At 36.3% G+C, this 20,358-nt stretch overlaps 1 protein-coding gene across 1 annotated transcript; it reads left to right on the top strand.

Moving 5' to 3' along the window:
* The first annotated feature begins 1,541 nt into the window (after positions 1-1,541).
* On the top strand, positions 1,542-19,270 carry LOC107602442 (cytosolic acyl coenzyme A thioester hydrolase-like). Its single transcript, XM_016294934.1, has 5 exons — positions 1,542-1,667; positions 1,754-1,822; positions 3,652-3,658; positions 4,068-4,252; positions 18,940-19,270. Exons 1-5 carry the CDS (start codon positions 1,542-1,544, stop codon positions 19,036-19,038), a joined length of 486 nt encoding a protein of 161 aa, XP_016150420.1. The 3' UTR covers positions 19,039-19,270.
* Positions 19,271-20,358: the final 1,088 nt, after the last annotated feature.

Below are 20,358 nucleotides of genomic sequence, written 5' to 3'. Positions count from 1 at the left end.
CTTCGTTCAGAAATGACCGACCATAGGAAATGAATGGGAAATGGGGAAAAAAAATCGAAAATACAGAAAATATTTGTGTGTACAATCTATATAGTCACACTCATGATCTTCGTTCAGAAATGACCGACCATAGGAAATGAATGGGAAATGGGGAAAAAAAAATCGAAAATACAGAAAATATTTGTGTGTACAATCTATAAATCCCCCACAATGCAGAAAAAATTACACAGCAATGAAGGGGTGAAACTCTAAAACATCTAGAGTGCAAAATCAACACACCAACTCACACACGCGCAGACACACACTTGAACACACACACACCTATGAACTGGTGTGACTGTAACACTGCAACTATGTAAAATAAAATAAATAATTCAACTCCAATGCAGTAAAAAGTGGACAGCAAGAAAGGGTTACACTCTAAAACATCAAGAGTGTAAAACATGACCATGTCTCTGTCTTCTCCACAATAAAAGCTTTGCGAATGGATCCGCACATCTCACGTCTCGTCAGCCCTGTAACAAACAGATACATTTACGCACACACATTTTAACAATTTAAGTCCACTTAAAAGAAATAACTTACAGGGACATAAATATTATAGATGTGGTTATATACATGTACAAAATCATGGACCAATGGCATGCAACAGGTCTTCACAATATTAAGCATATCACTCAGTTGTTATGGGTATAAATAACAGCATCTACGCCATATATGACGGCTGCCTGTGATAGAGGACAAAGCACAGTAGCCGTTTAACCCTCTTTTTGGGCATCCCAAGTTGTTGAAGCCCTCTTACAACCAGCCCGTGTGTGTGTGTCCTAAGCTGCCAAATATAAAAACAAGTAGTCGGCCTCTATAAGCTATCTCTGAAATGGTATTTAGGAGTGGTTGATATTTAATGACTTTATTCATGAAAGCTTCCTCCATAGTCAAAGGTGCATGCAACCTCCAAAACAAACACCTCTCTAATTACTCACGACAACATCTGGTGTATTAGCAGACAGGCATGAAAAGATTTCAGAGTTACTACTACAATACTGAAACAGATGATTTTACACAAGAATGTTTGTAAATTCTTACTAAAGGTGGTAAATGGTTTGATATGTCTTTTACTATCAGGTCCACTATTCTGTCGTGGCGTGCTATGTACATTCCTTTGTAAGCATGGCAGCCGTTCAGGATATGTGGCAATGTTGCAGTGATCTGTTCTGTAGTGTGATGCAAACAATGAGGAACCTGAGTTGTAGGAAACCAGATAGAAAGGTTGAGTCTAGTAGGAAGAACTTGTAATCTGGCTTTTACTGTGAAAATGGCAATGTCCTCACTGAGTGCAGTATTCTTGAGAAATGAGTGAGAAACAGAATGATCAGCAGAGGGAAGACTCGCAAGTTTTCCCTGAAGGTTCAGTCCAGTCCAGTGTTGTTTTTGGTGATACTGATGTAAACTGATGAGTTCGCCGGGCACCTGCGGATGTTAGCGGGTGGCTATATCCACTGACTGTGGCTGTTGCTCTGTCATAAGTCTGGGGGTCAGTGATGATATCCTCTGAGACTCTCACACTCTCAGAGTCAGACCGAGCCCACTCCAGCGATACTCCAGTTCTTACACGGAGATCATTCAGGTCCGGCCAGTCTGACCAGACACCAAAACCAGCAGAGTGGGTATCAAGTTTCCCGCTGGGTTTTCTTTTGAAACCAAGGAAGTGGGGATCTGACTCCCTGGCTAACGGCACCTTGCTTCTCCTTAGGTCCAGGAACAGGAAGGATCAAGCCATCTCCCTAACATCTTTGTCATCATTATTCAGCATGTTCAGAAGGTGGGAAATCCGCATGCTAGAATAAATCCATATCATGTTTGGTAACCCCAACCCTCCTTCCCATTGGGGATGAAAAATAATGTCACGAGTGCTATGTGTATTTAGTTCAAACCACTTTCGCACTAAGCTCACTGTTTTGTTATTCATTTCGCTCAGCACTTTCTGCTGGATATGAACGCTGGAGAACAGATGTTGTACTTTAGACAGTGCCACCTGTCTAATAGCCTCCAAGGTATAGGTTTTTTTGCTACTGTAAACACTGGACATTTATCAGATTTTGAGCAGTACCACCTGTTCCCCCCACTCCTCCTCTCATACAGAACAGCACATTTTGTGTCCTTAATCTCCAGGCCTGACCATTTCAGAAAAGAATCTGTTCTGGCTAGCATGTTTTTAATTACGCTCTCTTCTCTGGACTTCTCTTACTTACACACACTCACAGACACACACATACAGAATTATACATACTCAAATGAATTGGTATGGCTATAACCATATAGCCAAAATGAGTTAGAAGACTGAAATAAGAGGTTAAAATCAGATCAGACCCAGAAGAATTAAGCTCTGATAAAGCATTCCTGTTAATTTTTCTTACATTTTTATAGAATTTTAATGTTTTGTATAACAAAATGCTTTGTGTTCAGGTTTGAATGTAGTAATAATAATGCAAAAACCTACACTTCAAATCAACATTTAAAACAACAAAAAATATAAGCCTTGACAAAAAGTAGTCTTTGAGAATGCCTTAATATACATTTAAATCCACAACCTAATAAAAGTAAACAATTATGTATAAAAACAACTAAGTAATTCACAAGCCTCTCTATATACAGGAATCTAGTGGTTACACCTTGAAATTACAGGACTTTTTTTCTCTCACCAGGAGGTGCTATTCTTCCTTCAAAAATTGGATTTTAAAGGCCTAGGGCCCTATCAGACACCCGGCTCAATGCGGCACAATGCGGTCTCAAGTGTTTTTGCTAGTTTCAGCCTGACGCATTTCTAATGTTCCCATCCTGCACCGCGTTGTTTAATAGCAAATGCATTTGTGCCCATTTGTGTGCCCATGGGCGTGCTGGTCTAAAAAAGAGGTGTGTTCAGGCGCATTGTTACGTTGCTATTTTGAGGAACTGAAAATAGACTGCACCATAGACCAACTCAAACCTGGTCTAAAGTCTGGCGCAATATTTTTTCTTTGCTATTTAACGCTTTGCTTATTACTCACACAGGGACGCGCAGCAGCCCACAAACATTTTTGATAATTTAAAATTAAATTCCGCTGTGTAAATAGCGAATCTGTCATGGCGCGAGCGCAACTGGCTTTTAAAGGGGATGGGAGATGAGACTCTGATTGGTTTATGGCACGTTACGCCCAAAAAAATGGCATGGTTTATGGCACGTTACGCGCCGACCGTTTTCCCATCGTTAAACTAGCAAAAGTGGATTCAGATACACCCTGAGTGCACCTGCGCAGTGCGCTTTAGACCATGGGCTTAGATCATTAAAATAGTGCCCCTAGTCTCTATTTAAAAAAAAAAAAAAAAAGTAATATTTTCAATGGGAAAAATGTATCATAATTATTGCATAAATTTTAATTAGTACTTTAAAATTCTCTCAAAATACAAAAGAGAAAATATTATTGAATACAAATATATTAGATTGTTTAATACACTAATGTATGCATGTATACTGTAATTTAAACAAGTCGCTTTTCATAAAAGCATCGGTCAAATAAATGAAAAATGCTTAATATGGGACTCTGCAGGTATTGCATTTGACACAGGTCTCTGAAATTCTCGTGATTACAGTTATTTTACTTGACTCCTTAGGTGGCATGTCAGACCACTAAATAAATAATTTAATAATAATAATGATAATTAAAAAAAACAGACAATGTTTTCACAAATAGCTTATTTTTAGTTGACTCACCACATTGAACACAATTACACATTGATTTCCAGTGTAGTTAGAACCCACTGTCAATGTACTTCTTAATTCATCATAATAAGAAGGTTGTCACACTGAATTTATAACTGCATTGTTGTTATATAATTATTAGATTAGTGTATACATAAACTTTGTCATCTAGCACATAAACTTTCCTGCTTACTGTAACACTTAGTATTCCACCAGAAAAGCTCAATGTCAGCAGTTTAATTCTTTAGACACATATAGAGGTCTGTTTTGAATGAATATGGCATCATGTAATGATCAATAGATGTAATAAAATTATGTGTCTCTGCAGGCTGTGTCATTACTATTTCCGGCCGAATGACCTTCACCAGTAATAAGTCAATGGAGATTGAGGTTTTCGTAGACGCTGACCCACTGGTGGAGGCTGAGAAGGGAAAATATAGGGCTGTCACAGCCTTCTTCACCTACATCTCCCTGGACAAAGACAACAAGCCCCTTCCAGTGCCACCACTGAAGGTGAGTAATGCAGAGCTTAAATGTACTGTGATATAGGAATATTGATGAATATGCCAAACTTCAAATCAAGTTTTAGTGTAAGAAGCGCTGTCAAAATCATCACAATTAAAAGAACCTAAGACTTAAACTACTTCATTCTGTGTGCATTGAATTTATTTAATACACGAGTTTCACAATTTGAGTTGAATTACTGAAATAAATGAACTTTTCCACGATATTCTAATCTATTGAGATGCACCTGCATTCTTGTGCATGAGACTTGGTGACCTACCTTTTAAGAATTTTTTTTTTCTAACATGAGGCAGCACAAAACACTATGGATGATTATTTGAAATTGTCTTCATGAGGGTGATGCTTTCAGTCCTTGGTCTTTCAAACAGGGGTGTAAAACACTTGAGTAATTTTACTTGATTACTGTACTTAAAGGGGTAGTTCACTGGGTTTTTTCTAGGCTTGATTGTGTTTATAGGGTGCTGTCTAACATGTCTTAATGCTTAGTTAAAAAAAAAAAACACATTATTTTTCACATAATTTACCTTTATTCCACACCACTCTGTCCCTTCTTTGAGAAACGGGCTGGTCTTCCTGTTTTTTTCAGAAATAGGCGATGGGCTCTGATTGGTTCGCTAGTCCAGTGTGTTGTGATTGGCTAAACCGCCTCTAGTGCGCGTCTGAACGCGTGTCCATGTTTAATGCTTCTCTTAGCTATGTGAAAATAAGTGTATAATTGGAACAGTTCATTGTTGGAGCTGAGCTGAATGAGAGAGAGAGAGAGAGAGAGAGATGCAGAGCGTGTGCAGAGCAGGGGGACGCGAGGAACAGTATTAAGAACCGCTGCTTTAGAACATTGATTTTGAAACTTGTGAATCCATTAGAATCGTTAGAAGACAGAATCGTGATTCATATATGAATAGATTTTCACGTGCACCTCTAGTTTTCTCTTCCTCTTCTCTAAAGCAGTGCAGCATGGCCTTGCCCCCTTTGCTGCCTTTTCCCGAGAGTGGGGTTTATCAGGGTTTGTGACATCACGAACCCGGGAAGTAACTCGTTGTAGTCCCTACCAGCCGTTTTTGTAGGCATTAAACTGCCAGAACGATTTCTCCGTTTGCGTTGAACTTTCAGCTTCGTAACTTTGCATATATTGTTAATGCTCAAACAGCAACATTACACACTAACTAACGTTAAAAAAGTGAAATCACCATCAACCACCCCTTTAAGTATTGTTTTGGGGGATTTGTACTTTATTCCAGTACAATTTAAACTGACTACTTGTACTTTTACTTGATCACAGTAAAAAAACATTACTAATATTACGAGAACCAGGGAAGTTTGTTTTCATGCATCAAGCGCACACATTTCAGCTTTAGTTATAACTTTCATCAGGGAAATTTATTGCTCAAAAGTTCACCATTAAATCTGAGTTTCATTATTTATATCTGTTTTTATATAGTCATTAGCTGTCTATGTAGTGTATTGTCTGAATGCGCAAGACTGAGTACAAATAAAATCAGTGATGAGAATTTAAATACAACTAATATTTTGGTGGCCATGATTATATTTTTTTAATGAATTGTTGCAAATCAGTGTGAACACTGTATAAATTAATTGTAAATCATGTTTAATGATGTTCTTATCAGGGAGTGAATTAATTTTATAATGATAGATTGATTAACAATTATGACTGACTGTCAGTTAAATTTTTTTTCATCATTTATTTCATGATGTGCTCATTAACTAATTAATTGCAAATACCTACATGCCAACATTTACTGAGAAAAACACACTAAATAAGATAAATCAACATTTAAAAGATTATTTATTGTTGCAGACAGGGGCATTGAATAGACAAATGGCTTTAAAAGTAAATATTGTATCATATATTTTGTATAATCAATGATAATTTCCTCACCCTCATGCCATCCCAGATGAATATGACTTTCTTTTTTCAGATGAACACAAACAAACATGTTTAGTGCACATAATGTACATGTATGCCACCACTTCAAAAACCACACAAAGGGAACCCAAGTTCAAAATATTTGTATTTTTCTTACACATGCCTATCATTTTACTTCAGAAGACACTGATTCATCAACAGGGGTTGTATGGGTTACCGTCATATTCACTTTGTGTACTTTTCTCAGTGTCATCTTTGAATATCCCATACACTTGCATTATATGCAGAGAGATGGATTACGATTACCCTTGTGTGTGTTCATCTGAAGAAAGAAAGTCATATACAAACCCGATTCCAAAAAAGTTGGGACACTGTACAAATTGTGAATAAAAACAGAATGCAATGATGTGGAAGTTTCCAATTTCAATATTTTATTCAGAATACAACATAGATGACATATCAAATGTTTAAACTGAGAAAATGTATCATTTTAAGGGGAAAATAAGTTGATTTTAAATTTCATGGCATCAACACATCTCAAAAAAGTTGGGACAAGGCCATGTTTACCACTGTGTTGCATCCCCTCTTCTTTTTATAACAGTCTGCAAACGTCTGGGGACTGAGGAGACAAGTTGCTCAAGTTTAGGAATAGGAATGTTGTCCCATTCTTGTCTAATACAGGCTTCTAGTTGCTCAACTGTCTTAGGTCTTCTTTGTCGCATCTTCCTCTTTATGATGCACCAAATGTTTTGAAATATTTGGCATGACATTTCAAAATGTCTCACTTTCAACATTTGATATGTTATCTATATTCTATTGTGAATAAAATATAAGTTTATGAGATTTGTAAATTATTCCATTCCTTTTTTACTCTCAATTTGTACAGTGTCCCAACTTTTTTGGAATTGGGTTTGTACATATGGGATGGCATGAAGTTGTTAAGGATGGAGTTTAAGGGCTGTTTTGTGTGTGTCTGTGTGTGTGTGTGTTCCACTGTGCTGCATTTTTCTGCAATAATTTTTGTTGCACTAGATAGATGTATTTGACCGGTACGTCTACCTGATGTTTTGGGCACTTAATTGCATGTGAATTGGAATTAAATGCAAATAGTTTACATTTATTTTAAATGCAATTACAGATGAAGAGTTTTTTAATCCACTTAAGTAAGATTTAAGTACATCTTTATATGTTATCTTACAATTGGTAACTAAAACCTTCGGTGAAAGTTACCAGATGAAAATTGTGAGTCTGATTACAGTGAACCCAACACTGTCCAAAAAGACTATGGGCCCCATCATACACCCGGCGCGCCGCAAGTGTTTTTAACGTTGTTTAAATAGCAAATGCATTTGCGCCCATGGGCGTGCTGGTCTAAAAAAAAGGTGTGTTCAGGCGCATTGTTGGCGCGTTGCTATTTTGAGGAATTGAAAATAGACTATACCATAGACCAACTCAAACCTGGTCTAAAGTCGGGTGCAATATTTTTTCTTGGTTATTTAAAGAGCGCGTTAGTAATATGCGCCTATAGATGGGTGCACAACGCGCGTACACTTTGCTTATTACTCACACAGGGATGCGCAGCAGCACACAAACATTTAAAAAAATTAAAAATTACATTCCTCCGTGTAAATAGCGAATCTGCCATGGCGCGAGCGGCGCAACTGGCTTTTAAAGGGGATGGGAGATGAGACTCTGATTGGTTTATTGCATGTTACGCCCAAAAAACACCCATTACTCATTAAGAGAATAGGGACAACCTGTTTAGACCATGCGCCCGGGCGCGCCGACCGTTTTCCCGTCGTTAAACTAGCAAAAGTGGATTCGGACACGCCCTGAGTGCACCTGCGCCGTGCGCTTCAGACCATGCGCTTAGATCATTAAAATAGGGCCCAAAGTGCTGAAGTTTATGGTTAACCCTAATGAGCAGTTTCCTTGTGTTTTATATAGTTTGTAATTTTTATTATATAATAAATATTTTGGGTCATGAAATGAACTGCAAATGATATGCTAAAACTTGTGCCCCAAGACCCTCATGAGCACATGACTTATGCAACAAATAAAGCATTTACATAAGAATGACCTCAGTCAGATATTCAACAGAAGGCCAATAAATCATCATTTTGGCTGTAAGCAGGCATGTAGAGACACCTCTGATATGGTAGTGACAGAAGGTAAGCTCCATAGGTGCTGGCATTCTCAGCTCTCTACTGAAAACTCATGATAGCCACATTGTGCAGCATCAATACACAACTCTCAACCCACTCTCAGTTGTTTGTGCACACTGAGTAAAGAATCAGTCTGTAGTCAATTTGATGGCTAATCCCAAAAATTATCACCAGTTTTTTATTTAATTTAATTTTTTAATGTAAATTTATTTTCTTAAAATGACCATGCTTTTCAAAATGTAGGATTTCAAAATGTTTAACATCGCCATTATTTATGTTTCTTTTTTTTCCACACTTGAAAAAAAAAACTTGAAACATTGTTTTAAGTAATCAATCAATCATTCAGTACAAACTAATAAAATAACGACAAAAGACAATAAATTAATAAAATAATAAAATAAACCTACCAGTAATATAAGTAGGCCTACAAGCAATATACATTTATTGCTATGTCCAGTCAGTCTGTGTCTAGGTGAGGTAAGTGTTCAGGAATGTGAAAGAATGCAGTCACATGTAAAATAAAACCACTTAAATGTATCATTGTCATCATTTTTGATGAAGATAATATGCTGCTGCATAATATTTTACTAAATAAAGCTGATAAATGTATACATCAGTGCAGTGAGTTGTGTTCATTGTGTTGTCTTGTCTTGCAAAAGAACGTTTTGATAGACTGATTAGGAGAGGAGCAAGCAGTTCTCCTGGCCTCCCTCTCCTTTGAATGACTTTACTGGTACCCAGATTTGTTTTCCCCAGCATTTTCAGTCAGTCTCACTTCCACTGTAACCTTATTTCTAACTTCAACTGTCCTCGAAGCAGCCTCAACTCTGATTGGTTCTGTTCACTAGCTGGGGTTGGACCTGTGATTTTATTGGGTCCCTCTCCTCTTTGTAGCTGACTGAGTTGAAATAATGAATAATGATCAGGCTAAACCATTTTTATGGAGGGGAGAGAGGAGATATTTGGAAAGGATTTTTAACAAAATTGCATGTTTTTGAGGTTTTCATTCAGGCATAGAAGCCTTTATAACATATATACTAAAATGATTCATATACGAGTAGGGTACTATATAGCATAACTGCTGAATTTAGTGGGCCCCTTGGGCAGTGGGGGCCCCTAAAATAGCTACGGCACTGTAGATGAGCAATAATATGTTGGTGAAAAAAAGCGGGCTTAGTAAGTTAGGTAATGTGAAGGAAGGAGAGAGAAGATTCAAAAATGATGTCAAGTACGTTGGGTGTCATCAGCATGCCGATGAATTATGTGACCTAATGGAAGCATATAAGTGATGAAAATAAAGGACCAAGCACAGAACCCTGAGGAACACCAATGAGAGAAAGGGGGAAGTAGTGGACTTAGACTGAGGATAGAGATATAATGTTGATGTCAGACAGTTACAAAATTAGCCAGGAGAAAGTAGTTCCAAAATGGCAAGAGCAGAAAGACGCAAGATGAGAATGCTATGAGAGATGGTGTCGAAAGCAGAGCAGAGGTTTGAGAGAATTAGGAAACTGATGGAACCAGAGTCCGTGGTCATGAGGAGATCATTGAGAACTCCAGAAGTGACATTTCAGTGCTGTGAAGGGAGAGGAAGCCCAATTAGAAGCACTCAAAGAGGTGGTGAGATGACATAGGATTTTTTTTGAGCAACCACCACATTCTCTAGCAGCGTAGATAGAATAAGTCAATTAGAATGTCAGAGGGGTCAAGGCCAGGCTTTTCTTAAGACTGGAGTGACAGCTGCAGTTTTTAATTCTAAAGGAGCAAAACCAGTATATAAAATACATGGAGAATCTGTTACAATTTAAATTTATCTCAAGAGAAATTTTAGATAATAGCCCATAGACCATCAAAGATGGCACACACAACACAGCAGTACAGCAATATGCAATAAATTATTATAGGTTTTGTGTTCACATATTCAATAAAAATGTAAGTTTAAATTTTAAATATAACTATGATATGTAAATTGTTAAAAATGCATGGTGGTTTATTAAATGCCTAATGCTGACATTACATTAGGGGTGGGGGAAAATTTTTATTATTTATTATTTATTATTTATTTTAATTGTAATTTTATTCTTAGATGCACCGCAATGCGGATGTGGATGACTCTGAATCGATTCACAAATGTCAAAAATCGATTTTCTAAATGTTAATTGATAACGTAATATTGACAGAATGCAAAAGACGGAACTCTGGAAGTGCAGCGCCAGAACAGTCTGTGGCGTGCACGTAAGAGACGCATGATCAGGCAACCTTTGCATCAAAAGCTAGCGTATGGAAAAAATTTGGCTTAGAGCCCTGCTTAAGACTGTTAAGACTGTTTTCTTAATCCCGCTCCCGCAATTTTTGTGTCCAGTCCGGCCCGCTCTCGCAAACTTTCTAATATTGTATATAATTTTTGCACATCAGGGAGCCGCTGTCAATATGTGGGGTATTGAAATTGCTTGTGAATGATTGCTTGCAGTTCACTTTCACTTTCGCGATCACGCACACTCTGTAAAGGGAGCTTATCTTACAAGATCAGATATTTGTCAATGAGCTCAGGATCTGTTGAGCAGCAAATCTTCCAGCATGATCTTGTCAGTCATCTCTCCTTACTTTCGACCTTTGATCAGTGAAATCTACCTCCTGCAGTTCATGTTGGATGCAGCCAGGGTTGTCAAGTCCGCGTTCTTCTATGAAGTTGAAGGGAAAAGGACCTGGACAAGAGCCACACTATAGTTGTCTTATTTTTTGTTAGTGATTTAGAACATGCTGAAGTCTGTATTAATTTACTACAAGTATGCTGCTACAGGCACACATTTCTTTTCCTGTCGGTTCTTTGCAATGCTGGGACATTTGCTGGCAAATGTAAACTTCCAGATGACTTGCCAAATCACTTCCATTTGTTTTATTAATAAAAGATATTGGAAGTAAATTAATTATTGATCATTACAAATACTTTGCTTCAATAGTCACACAGTGAGAAAAAGAAAATCTGTTTAGAAAAAAAAAATCGATAATCGTTTTATCATTGCATCGCAGCCCTCTGAATCGTAATCGAATCGAATCGTGAGGTGCCTAGAGATTCCCACCCCTACATATTACATGCCAAAATAAATAAACATTCAACAATGTTATCTGTTACTCAGTAGTGTCAGCTAAAGCATTAGTGATATAAACAGATCAGTATTTTATTTTATTAATTTAATGTTACCAAACGCTTACAAAACGTAACTTTATTTTACAACTAAACCATAACATTTCAAATATAACTGTTATAAAATAACGAATTGTTGTCATGTAAAATGTCTGGTCGACTATGTTACTCAAGTCGTTACACATTTTCTAATATTATACAGAACTTAAAATGCTGCTTCTGAAATGCCATGAAATGAATTGAACATCACAGTATATCAAAGGTTTTGCAAAAAATATCACAAAAGATAGCAATGATCTATAATGCACATTTATAATACATCTTGTTACTGTCTTTAATGATCATACTGAAAATATTAGACAATGTATATGTGCAAAGAACACTTTTAAAAGAGTTTCTCGAAATGCATCACTTCAAATGTGATTAACTAGTGACTATAATATAAAAAACTGCTGTTTAAGCTCTGCAATTACATACAATACACTGAAGGAATGTATTACCTTACAGCATTCATTGTTTTAAGAAAGATCATTTAATTTTTTGACTTTTGGTTTGTCAGATGTATCCCTAAATATAGAGTCATCTCCAGCTACTTAGTTTAGAAATAACTCTATTTCCTTTCCAGCCCTATTTGTTTGAGGTCTCCATTCCATAAATGGAAACGCAAATGGAAACTGCATGAGAATCAGTCATATTGTGGCTCTTCATTCTCATGTTTCAGAATATAAATAGTATATTGACAGACTATTCCTGCTATTTCAGACTTCAGGTGTTTTTTTCTTCCTTCAGTGAAAGATCTTTCATTCTATTTTAGGATTTCCAGTTTTAGCTCTTGGTGGAGGGGAGTTATGGGCTGGGGGAGGGGTGAACAGCACGCAGAGTGAAAGCGCAGAGAAGTGGGGGATCATGGGATGGGTGGGACCATTGAATGCCATGCTGCACAAAATGAAAGCTGCAAGGATCACCCAGACATTCAGAGCTTTGCCTTTTTGGAGCAAGGGTCTTCTCAGGAAACATTTCATTGTAAGACAGGATGAAGGATAACATCATGTTCTAATAAGTGAGCATTGTTGTCTTTTTTCAGTAATAATATCTAAAGACTTTTAAATAAAATTTGCGTGGGGAACAAAATTATGTAAAATAAGACATGTTTTAAGAGAATGTATCATGAAATAAGACGTTACTTAGTTTCTTAACACAAAATATACTTAAATAACAAGATATTTTCTCTTAAGACAAGTCTTAATAGATTATATTACAAAATTTAGCATCTCTAATAAATGCATCTTGTTTTAAGTGTTTAGATATTTTTTACTAAAAAACATGACAAAAATACTGATCAGAAAAATTATTTTGCAGTGTAGCCACACAGACTTTCTGAACCCATTAATGCTTTTGACAAACACTATGCTGGTCCATGCCACACAAAACAAGTTGAGTTACCCTAGCAACCACTGGGTTTGCAGCATGATAACTGTGTCTATTTTTAGAAACCGCTTGTGATGTGTGTGCAATAAGAGGTTAAAAGTGTGATATTACACATCAAACACAAAAACTAACAGAAATACAAGATTCACTCATTGCTTGGTAATGAAATGTCCAGTGCTTTCCGTGTGAAAGCATATTGATACGATTTCCTGAAATATACATTTCTACATATGTGTATAAACATTGCATATGTGGCAATAGACTTAGGTAAGGAGCCAATAAAAATGCATGTTCTGTCAGACAGACTCATAGCACTTGGACAGAATATAGCTAGAGTTTGGTTTCGGTACCAAAGAAATAGCTGGAAAATTCTTGTTGTTCCAAACCTGTGAGATTCTTTCTTCTGTGGGACACAAAAAGAGATGTTTACAATGTCCATTTCCATACAAATAAGCATATGATGACTAGAAGCGATAAAAAAAAGTATTATAACATTAGTTCATAATGATTGTGCTTTATATTACAAGTCTTTTGAACCCATATAGCCTTGTGTTGCGAATAGACAGAAATTTGTACTTCCATATTATAATTGTCACATCAAGAGTCTTAGAAGCTTTATATCCTCTGGTCATTGTATTCTTTCGTATTATGGAAAAGAGAAGCATGAACAATCTGCAAAAACATCTTTGAAAGACATGAAGATGAGTAAAGGGCGGCCTAATCATTTCTAATTTTAGGTGAGGCCAAGATGTCATGGGTGTTCTGGCATATATCCTGAACTCTGAAAGCCACCATCTTAAAGTCAATGAATATTTTAAACAGAGCACCTTTACAAAGTGTGAAATTTTAAAACGGTCTCAGATATCGTACAGTAGATTCCCAAAGAAATACTTTCAAAGAAGATACCTGTATAGTGTTTAGTTGTGCACTAACATGGAGAGGCATTCTGGGAGCAGCTGCAAAGGTCACAGAACGAAAGGTTAATTGAGACATTGTGGATCAGAGAGCTATAGTTAAAGCACTTCTCTTCTTTACAGCTGGATTATCAGCACAGTATAGTGAAATGTCACTTGCAAAATAAGAATAGTGATGTGATACTAGATTAGGCATCAACAGGAGAATGTTAACATTTTAGGTAAGTTTTGGCTCTTATGAGAGCCATTTTGCTATTGTTATAAACACAACAAATTTCTTGTTTTCTGTTGGTTATGTATGATAATCAATGTAAAGGTGGTTATGGATGTAAGAGATCTGCTTTTCCGTCACTCAGCTCACCATTAACAAACAGTATAGTGGCTTTTGTCCCCCTCGGTAGAAATCGCAAACCGAAAGGGCACTTTAGCATCGGTGATATTAAAGGGACAGGGACTCGAGCCTAGATGATGGACGCCTTTGACCATTGCGTTGCGTTTACACCTCGCACTTAACACGATATTCTAAAAACATGTCACTAAGGGTAAAATAAGGTAAAATAATAATTATCAATATTTAAAAACGCTTCTCAGATGCTTGCATTTTTTCTTGTTCTACTGCTCATGTCTTCTGTTTTTCAAAACAAATATGCGTTCTGTGTGAATGGTCCCTTCGGATAGCTCAGACGTTCTATGCACAGATCTAAATTTGGGAGACTAAAACAGTGGGTTTACAAAAAGCTACTTGCATTTCCCAAGATTCTGGCTCATGTTCTAATTTAAAGAAAGTACAAATGATGGAGGCGTTGGATCACTTTTTATTTCTAAAATTGATAACTGCTTGGCAGTAATGCCTTTTCAAATGTTTAATCACAGTTGCTTGCGGTGTTGGGGAGTAACTAGTTACATGTAACATAATTTAATTACAAAATAAATGCAACTGTAATCCATTACAGTTACTAAAGTGTAAAAGTGTAATTAAATTACAGTTACTTATGAAAATGTTAACGATTACATCTAAATATTTTCACACACAAACACACACACACACACACACATGTTGTGTTTCCATGTTTTATGAGGACATTCCATAGGCGTAATGGTTTTTATACTGTACAAACTGTATGTGCTATTGCCCTACACCAACCCTACCCCTAAACCTACCCCTTACAGGAAACTTTGTGCATTTTTACTTTCTCAAAAAAACTCATTCTGTATGATTTATAAGCTTGTTTCCTTATGGGGACCTCAAAAATATCCCCACAAGGTCAAAATTGACTAGTATTACTATCCTTGTGGGGACATTTGGTCCCCATAACGTGATAAATACCAGGTACACACACACACACACACACACACACACATAATTAATTGATTTATTTCCCAAATTGCATTGACTGTTCTAAAATATGAGACACCAATGTTTTAGGAGTTTGGACACAGGATACGACACATGCTTTTTCGATAATTGTTTTATTTCCTTTTTGTATATGCTTTATTTTTTAAGATTAACTTTTTTTTCCAAGGCATTGTTAGGTGTCTGTTTTTCGTGTGATTTCAAAAACAGTATCATAGCTATTAAACTATTTCTTATGATTGTAAATCTGTATTTAATATCAAAGTAAAAAGAGGTGCTAAAGACTGATTTTTTTGGTGGCTGTGCTTTAAAATTAAGTTTTTATAATCTTAATCCATGTGATGAAGGATTTTGAAAGTCTGACGGGAATCAGTGTTGAGTACTACTGTTAGGTTAACCCTGCCTGGTATAAATGTTTGAAAATGATTAACAGTTGAAAACATTCGTTAGAAATTTAGAAAAGTAATCAAATGTAATCAGTTACATTACTTAAAGTAACTGAAGTAGTTACACTACTTATTACATTTTAAATAGGGTAACTTGTAATCTGTAACCTATTGCATTTCCAAAGTAACCTTCCCAAAACTGGTTGCTTGCTGACAAAACAGCACAAATGTGGTGTCATATCATCTGTATAGAAAGCTGGTATATTAGCAGGCTATAGTATGCCTTCATGTTGCATAACAGTGCCACTTTGCTGAAGTTATTTTAACCAAAACGCTTTAAGTGTAATTTGTGTAATTTAAGAAGTGAAAAGGGCTCAGGGACTTTTCACCCTGTCCCAAACCACATTTATTTCCCTCATTAATAGCCAGACTCCTCAGCTCAAGTTTTCTACAGCTTGTGAGTTTTTGATGGACATTGTTAAAGGAAGAGTTCACCCACACAAAAACTTTGTCATAATCTACTCACCCTCATATCTTTCTGAACCCATATGCTGTTATTTTTCCATGGAACACAACAGGAGAATTTTCATCAACTCTTTCCCATACAGCAAACAACCTGAACTCAGTTGCAAATGACATTTCAAAGGTTCCATTGTAGAGAAGATTATCAGTGAATATGAGCTTCCAGTGTTCCTCCTTTTGAATGGCTTCAGAAGTTGGACTACTCAACATTAAACTACTTCTATGATGCTTTTTGGTGAAAAAATGCAGTAATATCCAAATTAACTGGTTTTATTCAAGCTAGAATGCTACTTAATATGACTGAATCAACTTTTTCACATTAAGTTGCACCAACTGAAGTATTTTTAGGGTCATGTCCATTATGGATTCATGTTCATAATGGATATCATTCAACCTCAGCATTGACTGTCTACTGAGAAACTGTTTGCAGTGACAGTTAAGAGAGAGGCAGATGTTATCCAGATAATCCATTTATCAGAAATGCAAGTCCTGATCTCACACGTCGCTCAGTCAGTGTAATGGAATTATATTGCTCTATCTGCAGAGAGCTTTATTAAGGAGGCAGATCTGATGCAATAATCTGCCTTTGCTGTGCTTATGTGGGCCACTGGAAATCAAATGTTTGCCAAAAGCTTGGTCATGTCAGAATTGTTAGTGAGGTCTACATATTCATATCATATTCAGATTTCCCTGAATTTCTTTATAATGTCCTGTTTGTTCATAAGTTATAATTCTGTTTTAAAAGTCTACTTTTTCCGTATTTTGCTAATATTTACATGGAGGCAGATGTGTTGAGATGACCACATTACCAGTCGAATACTATTCATTTTAATTTGGTAATACCATTGCAAGTGTGCAGTCTCATTACTGTATATAATGTGTTTTCTTCTGATATTGTGGCGTAAGAAACCCCAGTTCTCAAGTGGGTCGACTTTCTGTTATGTAGCTAGCTCTAATCAGTTTAATTAACTTTTTGAGGCAGTTTCTCTGCCATGACATTACAGTAGCTGAGCTGAAGAGACAAGAAGTAATGGTTAAGTTCTGCTATACTGTCCATTGCAGTAACTTTAAGAATACGACACTGCTTGTGTTGCTATATATTCTGTGACACATAGAAAGCATGTGGTATGTGAATTCAAGCTAGAAGTAGCCTACATTCATGTATTTGTGTAGAGGCCTACTCAACTACAGTTCCAGTCTCAGCAGATAAAACAAACCAGGCACGCTTTCTTCAGCATCCATATTGGCTATTTCCATATGCAGTTTCCTTTTAACTGCTGGTAGTGTGCAGCTGCAAGATCAAGCCTAACGCCAACTGACATCCTGCTCTCTCGCACAGTGTTGTTGTTTGTCCATGATGAAGCTGTGCTCCCAAAGCAAACATATTTTGTTATTTTAGGTCTCCAAGACATTTTTTGCAACTGTCAAATTCGCACATGACTGTTGATGAATGGATGCGTAATTTTTCCACAAATTAGTTGCAGTTTAAAAGTATCAACAAAAGACAAGAATTTGAAAATCTACCATTTGCTGTTCTCCATTTTCCCATAACTTTGCAAACCTGCGACGTTCACGTTTATGTTCTTTCAGTTCAGCTCTGTTCGGTCTGTGACGTTTCGACTCTCTATTGGTTAGACGTCATGTGAATTTGCATTCATACACATCAGAATGTGCATTTACGGTCTCCTGAGTTTGCATGCGTGCGAATAAAGTCAGTTGAGCACAAAGTTTACTGACCATAGAGTAAGAACCACAGAGCACAGTGATCTTAAAAGGTTAACTTTTTTATAAGGTCCACTTATAATGTTAGTGAAGGTTATTTTTACACCAAAATAATTAACACTTTTTTTATGCCAAAATAACTGTCATAATCTTAATTTTTGAACATGACCATCTGATGCATCTATTTATTTATTTATTTTAATTGGTGTAGAATGATAAGAATAGCCATGGTGTAGTGTGCAGCTGCAAGATCAAGCCTAACGCCAACTGACATCCTGCTCTCTCGCACAGTGTTGTTGTTTGTCCATGATGAAGCTGTGCTCCCAAAGCAAACATATTTTGTTATTTTAGGTCTCCAAGACATTTTTTGCAACTGTCAAATTCGCACATGACTGTTGATGAATGGATGCGTAATTTTTCCACAAATTAGTTGCAGTTTAAAAGTATCAACAAAAGACAAGAATTTGAAAATCTACCATTTGCTGTTCTCCATTTTCCCATAACTTTGCAAACCTGCGACTTTCACGTTTATGTTCTTTCAGTTCAGCTCTGTTCGGTCTGTGACGTTTCGACTCTCTATTGGTTAGACGTCATGTGAATTTGCATTCATACACATCAGAATGTGCATTTACGGTCTCCTGAGTTTGCATGCGTGCGAATAAAGTCAGTTGAGCACAAAGTTTAGTGACCATAGAGTAAGAACCACAGAGCACAGTGATCTTAAAAGGTTAACTTTTTTATAAGGTCCACTTATAATGTTAGTGAAGGTTATTTTTACACCAAAATAATTAACTTTTTTTTTTATGCCAAAATAACTGTCATAATCTTAATTTTTGAACATGACCATCTGATGCATCTATTTATTTATTTATTTTAATTGGTGTATTATGATGAAAATTACAGGCCTCTCTCATCTTTTTAAGTGGGAGAACTTGCACAATTGGTGGCTGACTAAATACTTTTTTTCCCCACTGTATATATAAAATATAATCCAATAAGCTTTATTTTTATTACTTCGGGAAAAAATCCAATTGTTTGTTGTTTATTCATGTTAGTTCACAGTGCATAAACAGGGTTTTGCAGGGTTTCCAGTACACCACAATATCCAACTTCACTGTGCTTGTGTGTAAAATGTGTAATTTATCTTCTTGCAGCTGGAAGGTGAAGAGGAGCAGAAGCGGTTTGAAGAAGGGAAAGTGCGCTACCTGCAGAACAAGGCAAAGAGACTCGCAGATAAGGACCGTCAACAATGACTTTTACCACGCAAACACCATATTGTGTTGTAGAAGAAAATTCTTTAATAACAGAGCCTCAACATACAACATACTATATTAAGAACCTCTGCTTTATCCTACATGTAGCTCACTGAATAGAAAGATAATATATAGGAAAAATGTATAGGTTTAATTGACTTGTCTGAGTTTACCAAAGCGCTTGTCTATGTATCTCAAGCTAAACTAAAAATTAAAATATATTTATGTTTTGTTGTAAAGAATTATGTGTGAAATGTGCAGAACTGTAGTATGCACTAATAAAAGCCTGCTAATGCAGCTACAACTGGTTTGCTGTAAAATATCTGTTCAGTGTACCATAATCCTGGATTGACAGAATGTTACAACCTAATCACAGATAGATAGGCAGACAGTTTGGGATGCTACTTACTTCTGTTTGTGCCAGATGTATATCGGGATGGGAGTTTTTCTGGTATCAAATGAATTATTCTGAGCTAGGACGATTTATAATAGGCTTGTTAATTTTTTTTCTTGCTTTGATGTGTAGGCAAAAATAGTAAGTCTTTTAAAAAATGACAAGTAATAGCACTCTTCTCCTCCATAAGCCACACAAGATATAATTCATGAATGTGGCACAAGTAGTTATGCTGAAGTTTAATACTTATGATATTTTGAGCTATTTATTAGCAAATAACCTATTTCTATGCAGTCGTACATTCCTTTTTGTGCTATGTGTGGTCTCCGAGTGTTTTAATTTATTCATTTCATTCATCATAAGGGTAGCTCAGTAAACAGGCTTAAACAGTCGTTCAGCTGGCTCTTCAAAATGCTGATTACAGATATAGTTTGTTTATTTTTTAATGTGACGCATGATGCTATCATTTTATTTAAAAGACACAAAAGCTACATTTTGGTTTAAGGTGACATTGTTACAATGTAAGTAATATTAATTAACTATATACTTACTATAGGGTTGACGGTTTGGTTTGGGGTTAGTTGCTTTTAAATATGCATGATATACTGATATTATTCTAATAAGTACATGTACCGTAATGTGTAACTATGTTATAAATAAAGTGTTACCGACACTATAAGAACACACAGTGGCAAGTATGCAGATAAACCCAGGAGTGGGAGTTTTATGGCAGGTTTGGAGAATTGTACAGGCAAGTAAGTCAAGTCACCTTTATTTGTATAGCACTTTATACAATACAGATTGTTTCAAAGCAGCTTTAAAGTGTCAAACAGGAAAATAGGTTGTCAATAATGCAAGTAGACAAAGTAATTTTCCAGATAAAGTCAGTTCATTGATGATTCTGTGAGGTCATCATCCAGTTCAGC

The sequence above is a fragment of the Sinocyclocheilus grahami genome, unplaced genomic scaffold (genome assembly GCF_001515645.1).
Source record: "Sinocyclocheilus grahami isolate Dianchi unplaced genomic scaffold, SAMN03320097.WGS_v1.1 scaffold327.1, whole genome shotgun sequence".
Taxonomy (NCBI): Eukaryota; Metazoa; Chordata; class Actinopteri; order Cypriniformes; family Cyprinidae; genus Sinocyclocheilus; species Sinocyclocheilus grahami.
The sequence above is the reverse complement of the archived record's forward strand: the minus strand, read 5'-3'. Positions and strand labels throughout refer to the sequence as shown.

Coding starts and splice junctions, on each gene's coding strand:
- LOC107602442 (XM_016294934.1), top strand. CDS start 1,542: ATGATATCCTCTGAGACTCTCACACTCTCAGAGTCAGACCGAGCCCAC. Junction 1,668..1,753: donor CACCAAAACCAGCAGAGTGG/GTATCAAGTTTC, acceptor GCTTCTCCTTAG/GTCCAGGAACAGGAAGGATC. Junction 4,253..18,939: donor TTCCAGTGCCACCACTGAAG/GTGAGTAATGCA, acceptor ATCTTCTTGCAG/CTGGAAGGTGAAGAGGAGCA.